We start from the raw sequence: 14,616 nt of genomic DNA, 5'->3' as shown, positions 1-14,616 counted from the left end.
AAAAAAATCAAAGGATAATCAAGGGGAAAACAAATCAAAATCTTTGTTGCTAGAAATTGCACCATTTTTATGGAGCTGCATTTTCGAATATTACTTTTCAGATCAGCAACCATAGTGCAATGCAACACTCACAATTCTTTGTTTGAATACTGCACCCAAATTTCAGTAACAAAAAGCAATATTTGTCAACATGTGAGCATCGATCATTAGGCAAGAAACCCAGTTACCAAATATCTATTTCAACTCTTATTTATCTCAATCACTCATGTTTATTTCAGAACCAAGATAACAAATATCTATTTCATTAGGCAAGCAACCCGGTTAATTCATTGTGCACTGCTATACCTATAGGGTCGTAGTTGGATGGTTTTCCAATCTCTAGTAACATTCAAAAATGAAATAGGACCAAACAATGTACTGTGTTACTCACTACCACTGCTCAACTCTCGGCTCCAACTGTGAAACCTCACATCCCTGAAGAAAGCAAACCAAGATATCAACCAAAACTGCAAAACAGACAAAGCAAGAAAATACAATAGCTATATTGCCTCATCTGTAACAAAGGAAGTAAGCTTGCCAGGAAATTCAGAAACATACTAATGCCAAAGAAAAATCAAAGTATGACGGTGTATTGTTCGCCTTAAATACACACACAACAGCAGCATATGACCGGTGAAAACAACAAGGAGGCATCATAACCTGTCCTTTGAATCTCCGCTATATTTGTGAACTGTGGTACAATGGAGAACATATTATCTTAACCAAACATTTATTCATATAACTCTTGGCAGAAGTGCATCTCCTTTATTCATACAACTCTCCGAACGATTGGAGTATAACTATGGTAGGAATCCAAGGTAGGAAGATACACCACCACGAGAATTCCAAACAAGCATTACAAAAAATGCATTCAGTATACAACAAAGATAGTCTGATTATTACTCCCTCAGTTTTGAAATGTAGCGTGTAGTTGTATCTTGTATGAAAGCATTCTCACCTCAAATGGAGCAAGGGAAGATTGCACATCCAAGTTCATGACGGAGGTAGAGCTGCCCAAGAAGATAGTTGTTATACAGAAGTGTAACCTGTACCACCGCACCATGTAGTTTATCTTTGTCCTCCGAAGAAAACACTGAGATTCACAACACCAAACATGCATCAGACTTCCACGGATATTCACTGAGATTCACACAACCTGTAGTTCACTGGATGGCAGCACCGTTCTAGTCGTCTGAATCCAATCTGGGGGCACTTCCATGGTCGAGCACAAGGAACAATGGAAGCCAGGACTGACCTGGTACGTGCACGGAGGCGGACGCCTCATGCTCGATCGTGGCATCATCAGCTCCTCCGACCAATTCGCCTCCACAGGTCCTGGGACGGCGAGTTCCGGGGATGCCGTGGCTCGAGACCGCTAGCGGCACCAGGGCTTTGTCGTCGTCGCCCTGGAGGCGTCAATGGCGCATCGATCGATCTCCTCCTCGCCAACTTCCGTGAGCAATCTGGAGGAGGAAGTGGCGTAGGATCATGGGCTCAATGGCGCCCCAACCGAGCCCTTCTCGTCGACCTATGTGACGGCGTTCGAGAAGGAGATGGCGCTCGGTCGTGGAGGCATGGAGAAGGACGATAAGGGCGGCGAAGCGGGTCTTTGAGTGGATGATCACCGTCGCCGCCTCGGAGTCCGAGAGGAGGCGATCTTGGGAGAGCCCATCACGCCGACCTGCCTACTGGGAAGACGCGTTGGGACGCTCGGTCTTGACTTTGATTGATGATATCAGGGAGAGAAAACAATTACGCTGTGTTTGGATGCACTGAATTGGTTGTGGAATTGAATTGGACAGAAAATTCCAAATCCAGGATGGAAATGAATTGGCTTCGAATTCGAATTCTGTTGTTTGGGTGTGCTTGGAATTTTTGGTCGGAATCAAAGGGTTGTACCAAATTCCAATTCCTGTTTGGATGTACAAACCATGGAATTGGATGATTTGTTGAGTTTGGACATATAAATATGTACAAATGTTTAAAAAATAGCATATGTATATTTGAATGTATAAATATTATTTTCCACACATAATAAAACATTAAATAAAATGGAATAAGACGGAAACTACAAGACACATGACACAAAATAGGTTTGAAGTACAGCCAAAATTACAACTTGGATGATAATTGTGTCTCAGCAAATAACATAAAGTGGGTAGTTCATGTCTCTTCACTTAGCACACACATAACACAAGTGAATAGTAGTCGATAGTAGTTTAATTGGACTGAGTTGTTGCTTATTTCGTCGGATTCTGCAGGTAAAATCAAACAAACATTGAGCAAAAAAAAAAAAGGAAGTCACTGCCTCCACACGGTGGATTTGGAGAGAGGCACGGAGAGGGTAGGAAGAGGACGCCTTGGAGTTCCCCCTGCCGCAGCCCGCCTCTCCCTACCGCTGATGTTCCTCCCGCCGTCGTCGTTCCCCAACCAACTGGTCACATCTAGGTTTAGGGGAGCTGGAGAGGACAACACAGGGAGAGGCTCGGAGGGGGCGCGAGATGCGGAGACGAGGGCGGGGAACCAGTGGAGCAAGAAAATCGGGCGGGGGTGGCTTACAGGAGCTCGAGCCGCCGCCGGAACCTCCGCCCTCCGCGAGGCTGTCGGGCGGAGAAGACAACCGCCCGAGCTCCTATGCTCGCTCGCGTTGGAACGAAGGGGTACGAGCAGACGCGTTTCCGAGCGTTTCCGAGGTCTGACCCTCTGAATCGAGCGAGGCGAAAAGTTAAGCGTGCGGGGCTCCGCTCGGAATTGCCCAACGTTTCCACGCCTCAATTCTAAAGCCATCCAAACAACCGAATTGGGCCTATTTTGCTCCGAATTCCAATTCCATGCCCCAATTCAGTGCATCCAAACAGGCTGTTAGGACTTGTATGTGCAGTTTCATAGAATTGGGATCAAACTGACGCGCAGGCTAAAGAATTGGGACCGCGGGTGCGTTTTTCCCTATCAGGCCTTGTTTACTTCTAGGGTATTTATGAGGATGGGAGGGGATTATTTCGTATCCCGGAAAATCCCCACTAGTCCGTTTACTTCTCCGGTTTTGAACGACATAATCCCGAGATATCCCCTCTCATCCCCTCCCATCCCCACATTTTTTGCCTAAATCAAAAACTCTCCATCATACTAGTGTATTTTTGGGGAAGGGTATTTGAGGGGATTGGGTGAACACCAAATCCCCTTCCATCCCCATACCCATTGGGAAGAAAAATACGAGAGAAGTAAACAAGACCTCAGGGATGCATTAGATCCCAGATTACCTGTCTAAGATGGTGACAGCTTCCCGTGGCAGGTGATTAATGTGATTTAATTCGTAAAAGAAGGTGATTAATGTGATTTTAATCAGGTTTCCTTTTATTCAGATTTCCTTTTTTATTTTAGTTTCCTTTTATTCAGTGCAGCACAGGTTTGGCAGCCCATTTTGTGCGAGCCACACGACCCAGATACTCAGACGAAGGTCTGCGAAGTTCAAGTGGGCGACGGCGGACGATCGAAGGGATGATAAAAGTAGGGAGAAGGGAAACACGTTCCTTCTTTCTAAGTAGTAGAGACTTGTGTTTTGACTCGAGCTTGAGAATCTACCTAACAAGCTACACACCTCACATTTGGTAGGACAGATTTCTTTATATTTTTCTGGGAACCATGCCCGCAGCAACGTTGTAAGTCCGGCGGAGTGCCGGTGCGCCACAACGCCATACAGGCCCCACAAGCCACCGCGGACAGGACACCAGAGCCGCGGGCGATGAGGAGGAGCGGCAATGAGATCGTTGCTCACTCGAAGGAAATCACCTCAGCTTAAGATGGTAGAAGATCAGATTCGTGTTATTATACAAGGGAAGTCAAAGACGAAGAAGCTAAGCAAAAAAAAAAATTAACCAGGTTTTATTCTACTAAACTATTCCATAGCATGTTGTGTTTGTGTCGAATATTATGTAATTATCGCCATGCAAGATCATAAACGATACCGAGGCACGATATTTGATAACGTAGTTCAAGGAACTCGACTACTCTGGTGGGGCATGATTACGGACGCCCCTCCCAAGATACCGCAACGCCCGTCCTAGGCGTTGGCACAAGTCGCTGGCTCCCCTTCATGATCTACTCGTCTACGAATGTCAAAAACGAAAACTTTGAACACGAAGGTTGTGTGATGATGAGATGAAGCTACCCGTCCAAGGAAATTTCAAATGGTCGACCTTGTGTGACGAATTTGATAAAATTTGTCTAAAAAAGCTCCAAAAGAAACATGAAATAGAGCTTCAAACCCTAGCCAAAACTAGGAACCGGTCACGGGAATGATATCATAACATCGATACGCATCTTTTTTATTTAGACCTTATCTCGGATCAAAGCATGGTTGGACAGATTAGAGGGGATTAAGAATAAACTAGTTTAGTTAAACACAATACCTCTCAACTTGCATGTGACCAAATGAAGTGGCTTTGGTTTCTCCTACCACGACGCTATAAAATTGTTAGAGCATCTCCAGCTGCATCCCCCAAAGCGGCCCCCAAACGGCGCCGGGTCGAGCGTTTGGGGGACGTGTTTTCTTTGTGCCGCATTTGGGGAACGCCGCTCCCCAGCCGCGTCCTCCAAACGCGGCCCCCAAACTTTTTTTACATTAAAATATTATTTTTTGCAGTTTCATTTCAATAGAGAGGAGGAACATTACTCTTGAGATGGTGGCGGCTAGGGTTGGAGAGAGAGCCGCTAGGGTTTGTGTGTGAGGGACGATGCGAGAGCGCCCCTTTTTTAGGTCGGAGGGAGGCGGGGGAGCGGTGGCGCTCATTAACACCGACATGGAGAGCTAGGCGCGACGAGCCGCATCGTTGCGCCTCTGCGGAAACTGCACCGTCGCTGCGCGCCAATAACTTTCATCGCGAGGTAGGCGACGGTTAGGTTAAACTTGAATGTGTCGCTGACGCGTCGGTCCCGCCACTTCTCGCCTCGCTTTTCGTTGTGTCCGGCATGACTAGAGCGTCCCCTGTGGACTCGGGATGGACTCGGGGCGCCGGACACCGTATTAGGCCGCGCCGGAAGAAAGCTTTGAAGCACGCGGCTGGGACGAAAATTTATCCGGCGCATCCCAAATATCTTTAAAGGCCGCTTTGAGGGACGTGGCTAGAGAGGCTCTTAACAACCTATAAAGCAATGGATAGATCGATGGCTGCCAGAGTGCCAGGATGGATACCGAGATTACTATCTGCAAGGTGGCCCATGATAAGCTCAGTTCTATCTAGAGGTGCAAACTTTTTCTGCATCCAACGAGATACAGCAAGCATGGACGCGATTGACAAACTGCCCATAGCCTTTTGCCTGGAAGAACAAAGAGAGGAGTGCTTGGTAGACCTACTGTCACTCTCTCACACGGCGGAACAGCAGCTTGATCTTCTACTCCACTTCCTGGACGTCGACGCAGTGCAGGTTAAGGGGCCGGTGACGGTGTTGTTCAGTGATCTCGGCACCATGTGGCTTGCCAAGGACTGAATTTGATTATCGGTTATTCCTCACAGGCACAAGATCTTCCTTTGGCTGGCATATCGTTGTAGACTGAACACCTGGCACACCATGTGCTGCCAAAACGTGGTCGGGTGATGCTATCGTGGCCTCGTGGGGATTGAGAAAGTTGTCTCTACAAGATTATTTTTCCCGTTTCTCAATCCATGACAACGTTCCCCATACCCAGGAGTTCATGAAAAAACATGAGGGGAAGCGTCACCACCAACAGAAATAAATGATACTCACACCGAGGCCAAAAACCCTTGAGCTCCTCATGAACCGGTTTTAACCATCCAAAAAATGTAGGTTCCAGAAAGAACCTAATATATCTAATTTGCCAATGGGTTATACCCCTGTAACAAAGGAAACTAACTAGAGTACACGATTTCATACAATTGTGCAAACGGGAAAAAAAAACCTGGGTAAAAAGGGCTTCTCTATATGCTATGCCCTACATTCACATTATTTATCTTCATTGCCCCCGTAGTGAATCAAAATTAGATGCTCTTGGTGGTTTGTCTTGTCTGGTTTTTGTGCTAGCAGCATTATGCAACTTCTGAAAAAACTGAGGATGCCAGAAGCTTCAGTTATGAATATTTTAGCAGGAATAAGCCTTAAAATGTTACTGGGTTGCGTCGACAGGTAGTTGGAACTACAAAAAAAAATCATGGCCAAAATGAATGCTTCTACTGTGTATGTCTTCTCACTGATCCCGCAAGCTCTGCACAAGAAGACAATACCATTAGATAAACGGCGTATCATAGTACTATAATGATACCATTCCAGCTATATGCGAGTAGGACTCTATGGAGAACATAACTATTTTGAAGGATAAACTACAATCAGAGTTGTAACTGAAGGCTCTGGTTGGTTAGAATGTTGAGGATCTGGCCTCATGGGTTCAACATTCATCTCTCTTCCAACAGGAATTTGCACCTATCCATTTTTAGTGTTTACTTCTAGGGCAAGTATGCAGTTGCTTTCTCTTACAGAAATCTACTAATTCCAAGAGTATTCTGCAATTTGCTTCGAGAAAGCCACAGCAATGTCCAAACAGAGCCGTTGAAATCCACTAGTTTGTTCTGGTTCATTTCAACTAAAAATGGTCAATGTGGGCAACTTATTCGCATATATACACAGGTACCCTAGGAGTTAAACTGGGGCACATGCCTCTTAGAGTCGTAAGTCTTATACTGGTGTGAAAGGAAATTACTCTGCGGATCTGTGCCCCTTTGGCATATTCATCTGCTTAATGTTTCTAGAATAGCATTTCACTGGACTATCACCACATCCACTGAACTCTGATATTCTCAAAACAGACTATGCTAACGGACTTAGTATTCAACTATTTAGATGTGCAATTTTCACAAACAAGGTAACATACTGATTTTTGTTGCAAAGTATATCTCAGGTCATGGCAAGTACTACTTACCAGGCCAAGAGCTTCTGCAGCGGTTTTGACATTACCAGCAGTACAAACACTCCTGTATAGAGATAGAAGGTGAACCCTCTCTGAAACTTCCAAGTTCTTTTTTAGTCCACCAGCAACCATTTCCATTTCTGCCTGCAGGAGACAAGAAAAAGGAGCTTGCATGACTCATGTTTTTTCTCACCAATAGGAGGATAAATTTGCCGTAACAACATTGCAACATGCCACAAGAATTGAGTCCTAGGGTTTTTTAATTCAGGTTACATGCATAGTACAAGAGAGTAGTGATCAGCAAATAGCATTTATTTTCGTGAAAGCAAGTTAGCCCAAACCAAATATTACCGGTGGAAATAATATCATGCCACCAGTGATCATGAAACCTAATATTCATGCTAAGGGGGACTTGTTTAAGGCCTCAAGGTCACACTACAGCCTACCATAGACCCAGCAGGACAAACCATGGAAAAACATGGCAACTCAACTGGGCTTTCTTCCTCAGCTCACATGAAAAAAGTTTAACTTGGTCTCAGAGTTACTACAGTTGTTCCCTTGGATTTACATGTTGTCAAAACATATAGCACAATGTAGGCCACTTGCACAACACAATGCGGACCGATGAATCACAAGTTCACAACTCTTAAGAAGCCAAGGAATGAAATGGATTGAAAGAAGAAAATAGTAGCACTGGAAAACAAATTGGCAAGCTAAAAAGCAAAATACATACCGAATGTTCTTCTGGAGGGAATACATTATGAATTCTACAAATCTTCACAAGCTCATCTAGTGCCTCTGTTCTTTTTCCCTGAATCTCTAAAGCCTGCGGGAAATGTATAGATATAATCAACATGACTGATACATATGTAAGATCATAGACATGTCTAAAACCCTAGGTAAATCCATACCCAGCATTGCAAGAGGCATGCTCGAGTGCGAGCAGCAACTGATGCACAAATAAGTGTGGCAGCACGGAACTTATCCAGCCCAATACTAATAGCAAGACCAGCGAGAAAATTTCTTGGATTCTCTCCATTGATTTGTGCCACTCCCATGTCTTCTGCTGTTCTTTAGTACAAAGGAAAATATCAGAACCATGCAGATCATGTAGGCGATAAAAGTAAAATAACTATTTAAGAAAAAATAAGTAAAACTACAAGTTCTTCTATAGCAGATAGTTATGTGATGTGAAACCCAAAAAAGTTGAGCTGAAACAAAACACACCTGCTGCAATCATCAAGAACAAAGCCTGTTGTTGCCCTATAGAAAGAATCACGCGCATTCTCTGTGTCAAATGAGACGTTAACACCTGATATTTTGCACAACTGCCTTAGCTGCATTAAAAAAAAAACAAGGCATGGTTAAGCAACCGTAAAAAGGCATGTTGGAAACTCTAACCTTATTTGTTCCAACAATATTTCTGATGCACAAAAGACTGGAGAACTTATCTGACACAGATAAATCTTAAATCATTGGAAAATAATATTTGCAATAAGGTATTTCAGAAATGCCTGTACAGTACAGTGAATAGGGAACGGAAGGAAGAACCAGAAAAAAGAGACTAAGGAAGCTGATCCAGCCAGCCTTAGAGAGGAGCTGCAACCTCCTCTTTCATCCTAAAGGAGAGGAGAAAGAGATATCTTTTCAAAGAGAATAGACCAAGAAGCTATGCTAGGGTTATTTTTCCTGCAATTACATGCATATATGCCAGGCTGCAGCTCCCGGCTTCTAGCTTCTGGAGACAAGCTGAAGCTGGCATATCAAACTCTACAGGTTCCACCAATGTTAAAGCCAGAGCCAGACAAGCTGGATGTGCATTTGTATAGGTAGCTTCACCATCTCTTAACTTCTACCAGAACTGTAAGACTAGATTCTTCCGGGATTGGCTTTTAAAGCTCAAAATTTGAAGCCGGTCAACCAACTGGGAATAAGATCTAGCAAGAAATAGATGCTAACAATGCAATCCAACGGAAGGGATTGAAATCCATAACATTGCAATATTAAACAGTTAGAACATAATCTACAGGACCAGGCCATCTTATCAGGACACAAATTTAGGTTATGTCTCTGAATGTTGACCTACTTTTCCATAAAAAATGCTGACCCTTGCCTACTACAGAAACTATATAACAATAAGAACATGCCAGCCTAAAATTCAAGGAAAGGAGGTGATAAAAATTGGAAAGTTAATAATGCCATAATGTTAACAGGTAGAAAGACTAACTTGAATTGCATCATCATATCTATAATCCCTGCCCGCAATCCTATTGTCAATGATTGCTGGAACATGGAAAAATTTAAAGATATGAGAAATGAAGCACTGTGAAAGTTCTCAGGGGTATTATTAGATGCCCTACATTACCTGCCAAAGAAAGAGGACAACACAATTAGACTATTAGTTATCTAGCACTTTGCACCCCGTCATGTCATGAAAAAGAAAGTGGTAACCAAAGTACGATAAGACGTAGTTTGATTGTCTCATGAGCAGCCTCAATCTCAAGATTCATATTTGCAGTTTGGACTACCAGAATGAAGACAAAATAGTTGCATGTATGCATTAACAAAAAGGAAAAAATGAGGCATGGGTGGCTGGGTCAGTCCAGCCCAACAAACAGCCACCTCCCTCTTATGCCTCTTCCTCTCTGACCTAAGACAGCAGCCACCACTCTCTCTTCCACCTCTCAACAAGCAGCTGTTCCTCTGAACCTAGAGCCGCAGCTCCTCCCAAACTGAAGTTGCAGGCACTAGTGCACCTACACCTACTCTATTACCTCCTATTTCTTGGTCATTCCTTGCTTCTCGTCACAGCGTGGGTTTAAGTGGACTGGTGGCAGATGTGGCATGGTAAAGTGTGTGGCTTGACCTGGTTCGTTTTTCTTGAACGAACCAGGGAGTGAATTGGCAGCAAACGGAATTTCAAACCCCAATCCGGATTTCCAGATCGGGGTCAGTATCTTATCCAGCAAATCTGGTAACTATGACTCAAACAAAAATTCAACCAAATCTCACACATGCTAGTGACAAAAGAAAAAAGTACATATACATGTGAGAGGAAACTTAAAGCAAAGTTAGAGCACCAGTTCTTAGTACTACAACATGACTTGGTCGTGAATTTTTGTTATTGAAACACGAGAAGTGACAAGTTGAACCTGTTTTTATAGATTTTCATGGCCTGACAAGTAGTAAGTTGTTGAGGTAAACCGACATAAGATCCCCTGAAGTCGGGGTTCTATGAAATTCGATTTCTTTTTTTTCGACAGAGCTATGAAATTCGATTTCAAATGGAAGTAATGATCAGAACAATAAACGGTGTTACTGGCATTCCAAATGATATACACTTGTACTATTTACGAAAAGAATAAATGAATCAGGATGTTCATGATAATCCTCTTTTTTGATTGATAAGCTTATTTTCTATGCAATCTGGTTAGGTTCAATATTCGTATTGGCTTTATATGTAAACAGGAAACCAAACAAATCAGTTTCAGAAATTTACAGGCATTCACCTCGGACCAATCTATTGGCCAATCTCGTCCACTTTTCCGCTTCCTGGCCCAGCTCCACCACCTCCGTCCCCATCTCCGGCCACCATTCTGGGAGCCTTGCCTGTGGTTCCCTCCTCCTGACCTTCCTTGCTGGCTCCTGGACGCGGCTGGCCGGAGGCAGCACAGGCGACGACTTAGCAACCACCACCTCCTTCCCTCCCAAGCTCCGGTCCCTTTTCGTCACCACAGGTTCGCCTTCCGGCCCATCCCACCAGCTCCGGCCCCATAGCTGGCGCCAGGCCCGGAAGACCAGCCCCAGCAGCGCCCACGCCGCGGCGGAGAGGGCGAGAGACCAGAGCAGGGCGGAGGCGGCGAAGCGTAGCGACGAGCGGCGGAAGGTGAGGACCACGCGGTCCCCGCCGACGTCGCGGACGGAGGAGCGGAGGTCGCTGTAGGCCTCGTCGGCCTCCGCGGCGAGGCGCTGGAAGCGCAGCTCTACGCGGCGGCGGAGACGCCAGAGCTCTGCCTCTAGGGCTCCCAGGTCGTCTCCGGGGGCGAGGACGGGGGTGGGGACGGGGGCGGGAGCGGCGACCTTGCTGCCGGAGCGGAAGGGGCTAGGGTTTGCGCCGCGGAAGCGCCGGGCGAAGGCAAAGGTTGCGGCTTTCCGGCGGCTGCGTGGTAAGTGGCACTGCAGGAGCGGCGTGAGAGGCGGGAGAGATGTAGAGGCGGTCGCCGGCGACGCGGCGGCGGTGGCTAAGGCCATGGCATGGGGTTGTGTGGGAGGAGGGAAGGGGTTTGGGGAGGTTGGTGTGTTTCGATGACGTGGCAGAGGAAAAGGATTGGCTTCACAGTAATTTTTCGAGGGTACGGAATTAGTGGACGGAATTTCTTAACAGCCTTTCTTCAACGTCGCATGAGAGAAGTTTTTTACACAACTCTCCAACCCCAACATTAGTTTTCGATGCAAGTAGTTTTTCGACAGTACATAATTTTTCGGCGGTAATTTCCTAATAGTATTTCTCCAATGGCGAACTGATACTCTCTAACAATATTTCTTCGGCATGTCTACTTTTAAAATACCCCGATTACAAAAGAGGAGGATGTGGAGAACGCATGATGGAGATAAGAATCTTGAGACACGCCAGAAGGGATGAGTTCCTACGGCGCGTCCATCTTAATATATTAACTATATATAAATTTGTGATTATGTATTGTGTTTTCCCAAAAACAAATGTTTTGGTAAGTTGTAATTGCGATATCCTACTATTTACAAGTATTTTTTTTGTTAGAAATGAGTCTCAACTTGATTTTGGGTGTGAATAGTGACAAGGTATTAACTTGTCAATGCCTACGGGTTGTAGACTAGGGTTTAGTTGGAAGTAGAGGGCAAGTAGATCTCGAAGGTTTCAGCCGAAAAGTACTCGACGATTATGAAAATTAGGGTTTGAGAGACAATGATTCGATGCTTTCTTTGTCCCTCGGCTCCCCCTTATATAGGAGGTGGAGCCGAGGGATTCGTGTTGTACAAGTTACAGAGTCCGGGATGGTTTCTAACTCATCCCGCAAGATTACAAATAATGCTTCCTATTACAACTCTAGCTTTCCTTAATAATATCTTGGGCTTCCGAATCTTCTTATTCTTCGGGTAGTGGGCCTTCAGTAAACCCCGGGTACTATCTTCGGCAGGCCCATTGGGGATGCCTATGTCAAATAGTTACTTCATCTATTCCTTGAGGTATGTTGTTTCTGCATTCAAAGTTTCAAACGCAACGAGATAAAATCAATCCAATAGAGTGTTGGCGTTGTAAGTGTACTTATCCCTTCGAGATAAAATCAATCCAACAGAGTACTTGCATAGGGGAAATCAAATCAATTTTCAACAAGTACATGATTGCTGCTCCTTTTCACTTCTCACACATGTACTACCTCCTATTGCTTTCATTAGTGAGTACTGACCTTAGAGATGTGAACCATTTTCATCCGTATCTTCGCCTACCATGAAAAGTATTTGATCACCGGTCCTCCAATAATATGCACTCTATACTATGCGGCACTTGGTGCCATTCTTGTTGGATTGGTTACGTATTCATGCATGATACGCACTCACCTGTTTTACACCTTCCAGCTATTTTCATGTAATCTTTGTGTGATGACACTTAAGTCTCATCTAAAACCACCATTGTTCCCTTTTGCTTCCTAATGCTACCATATCAATGTTGTGATGCAAACGACAATGAATGGCAAGGGCAGGTTGGCGAGGCCGACCAAGGTGGAGTTGAACTGCCTAATGAGGAGGCTGTTGGCGATCCGCAATGCCTAGATGATGCATCATCGAACAGCCGAAGATTCAGAGTTAGTGAAATTTCGTACAACTGAAAATTATGAACAGCCACCTGGTTGAAATGGTGGAGGAAATAACACATTTCAAGAATAGTTACTTCTTCACATGGTTAACTAGAACTATATTTGTTGCTTTATTTATAAAGCGGGAAGAAAGCCTGTTTTGAGAAATAGGAGCTCTGTTTGTGTTGAAGGAATGGTCATTATCATGCCCTGATCAATGAGGAGCGTAAAGTACAAAAAGATATGAGAGTACCTCGGCGGCAACTATGAAATGGAGGCTGAGATCACATAAAGATATACGCAAGGCCAGCTTTCACACACAAGAAAAAGACACAAGGGCAGAGTGGCAGCAAATGGTGCAAGTCGATGCAATGCAACATTGTTCTCCTTTATGCAAGTGTGTAAGGCTTGTTCTACTCTTTATTTTTAGATGGCTGATCCATGTGGAAACTTTATGTGATCCATGAATTGGTTTAAGATTGTAACTCAGACCTTTTAAATAAGTTTAATAAAGAGGCCGTATGCATCAATTGATGCAGAGGCTGGGGTCTCTCCCCTTATCGAAAAAAGTAAGGATGTAGGTATCATGCATGAATAAGTAACATTATATTGACATGGTAGCATTAATAAGTGAGTGGGTATCATGCATTAATATGGTAGCATTTTGGGTGTGAATAAGAGCTCTAGGCATGTTTTACACAGGATTTCTCCTGAATGCCAAGGAAATTGAACTATTTCTAAAATCCTATTTATGAAACTTATTGAAGTCGAGATCTAGCCATGCGCCAACAACAGTTCACAATATGAATTATGAAAGAGCAGACTGAGATTTTATAGGTGTCACGTCATTTCAGAAGTTGATAGAGTTCATGCTTGGAAACTGCGATTTCAAACCTATACAGAACTTAACTTCCACCATGACAACAAATCATTTGGTAGAAGAGACATACTATAAAAGTAGGTCGTATGAAAGCTGATTAGCTTCAACATGCACCCCACACACTAACATCACACAAAGATTTCAACAACACATAATTGCATTGGATAGAAACTGAACAAGCGTAACTAAAGACTACATACATACTACAATAAATCTTTGGATTCAATAAAATTATGACCGGGCATTAAACATGCTCCATCATCTGCGTTCATGGTAGCTTGAGGGAGACATCATTTGCATAATTGCATGCATCTATAGAGATGGACTTTATCGAGAAAAGAAATCTATAGAGATGGATGAGAGATGACAACACGAAAGCACTAGCAAAGGGTGGCAATCGGTTATCTCCGTAAGCCGGGGGAAGCATTATTTAGTTGCAAATTAGATCAATTTATTTTTTAAAATACGAAGTTTTTTTTTTTGAACTGTGGGGCAAAAGCTTTGCCCCAACCATTTATTAAGAAGGAAGTGCCCGGTTTATTAATGGAAGAAATCGGGCGAAAACCATACAACAAACACCAACAACATGAGGCAACACAACCACAAAGGGCAACACCTAAGACCAGCAACTCACGAAGCGACAACCCCACTCTAGCTAAGCAACCGCAGGCTCACGACTACCCTAGGACCACGCAGCTGTTGTTAAGCAGTCGCAGGCGCCTTACCAATGGCACCACCCTTCTTGCCTATGCTCCTAAGAGCCTTTTTCACCTTTTTGATTTTGCCGGTAGAAGCCTCCTCAGCTATGAGGCAAGCAATCGCCTCGCCAGATCCAGGGCTAGTTGCCTCCAAGCAAGCGAGCAAGCCACCAAGCTTTTTCACGAAGACCGCATGTTCAATACGTGCCAACGTAGCTTCACGGTCGAAGAGGGGCAACCGGATGGACG

The 14,616-nt window shown here is 44.3% G+C and overlaps 1 protein-coding gene across 1 annotated transcript; it reads right to left on the bottom strand.

Annotated features, from left to right (window-relative positions):
- Positions 1 to 5,703: 5,703 nt before the first annotated feature.
- On the bottom strand, positions 5,704 to 11,270 carry LOC127294055 (uncharacterized). Its single transcript, XM_051323806.2, has 7 exons — positions 10,468 to 11,270; positions 9,186 to 9,241; positions 8,186 to 8,295; positions 7,870 to 8,029; positions 7,692 to 7,784; positions 6,971 to 7,102; positions 5,704 to 6,259 (listed from the first exon to the last, which is right to left on the bottom strand). Exons 1-7 carry the CDS (start codon positions 11,207 to 11,209, stop codon positions 6,242 to 6,244), a joined length of 1,311 nt encoding a protein of 436 aa, XP_051179766.1. The 5' UTR covers positions 11,210 to 11,270; the 3' UTR covers positions 5,704 to 6,241.
- Between the last annotated feature and the right edge of the window lie 3,346 nt (positions 11,271 to 14,616).

Source organism: Lolium perenne, chromosome 1, assembly GCF_019359855.2.
Source record: "Lolium perenne isolate Kyuss_39 chromosome 1, Kyuss_2.0, whole genome shotgun sequence".
In the NCBI taxonomy this organism is placed as follows: Eukaryota; Viridiplantae; Streptophyta; class Magnoliopsida; order Poales; family Poaceae; genus Lolium; species Lolium perenne.
This window is presented reverse-complemented; position numbering and strand designations above follow the sequence as displayed.

What these genes read in the sequence shown, in the direction of transcription:
- LOC127294055 (XM_051323806.2), bottom strand. Translation starts at nt 11,209, where the DNA reads ATGGCCTTAGCCACCGCCGCCGCGTCGCCGGCGACCGCCTCTACATCT. An exon ending in GGCCAATAGATTGGTCCGAG is followed by an intron (nt 9,242 to 10,467) that starts GTGAATGCCTGT and finishes TCCATGTTCCAG; the next exon opens with CAATCATTGACAATAGGATT. An exon ending in GATATGATGATGCAATTCAA is followed by an intron (nt 8,296 to 9,185) that starts GTTAGTCTTTCT and finishes TTTTTAATGCAG; the next exon opens with CTAAGGCAGTTGTGCAAAAT.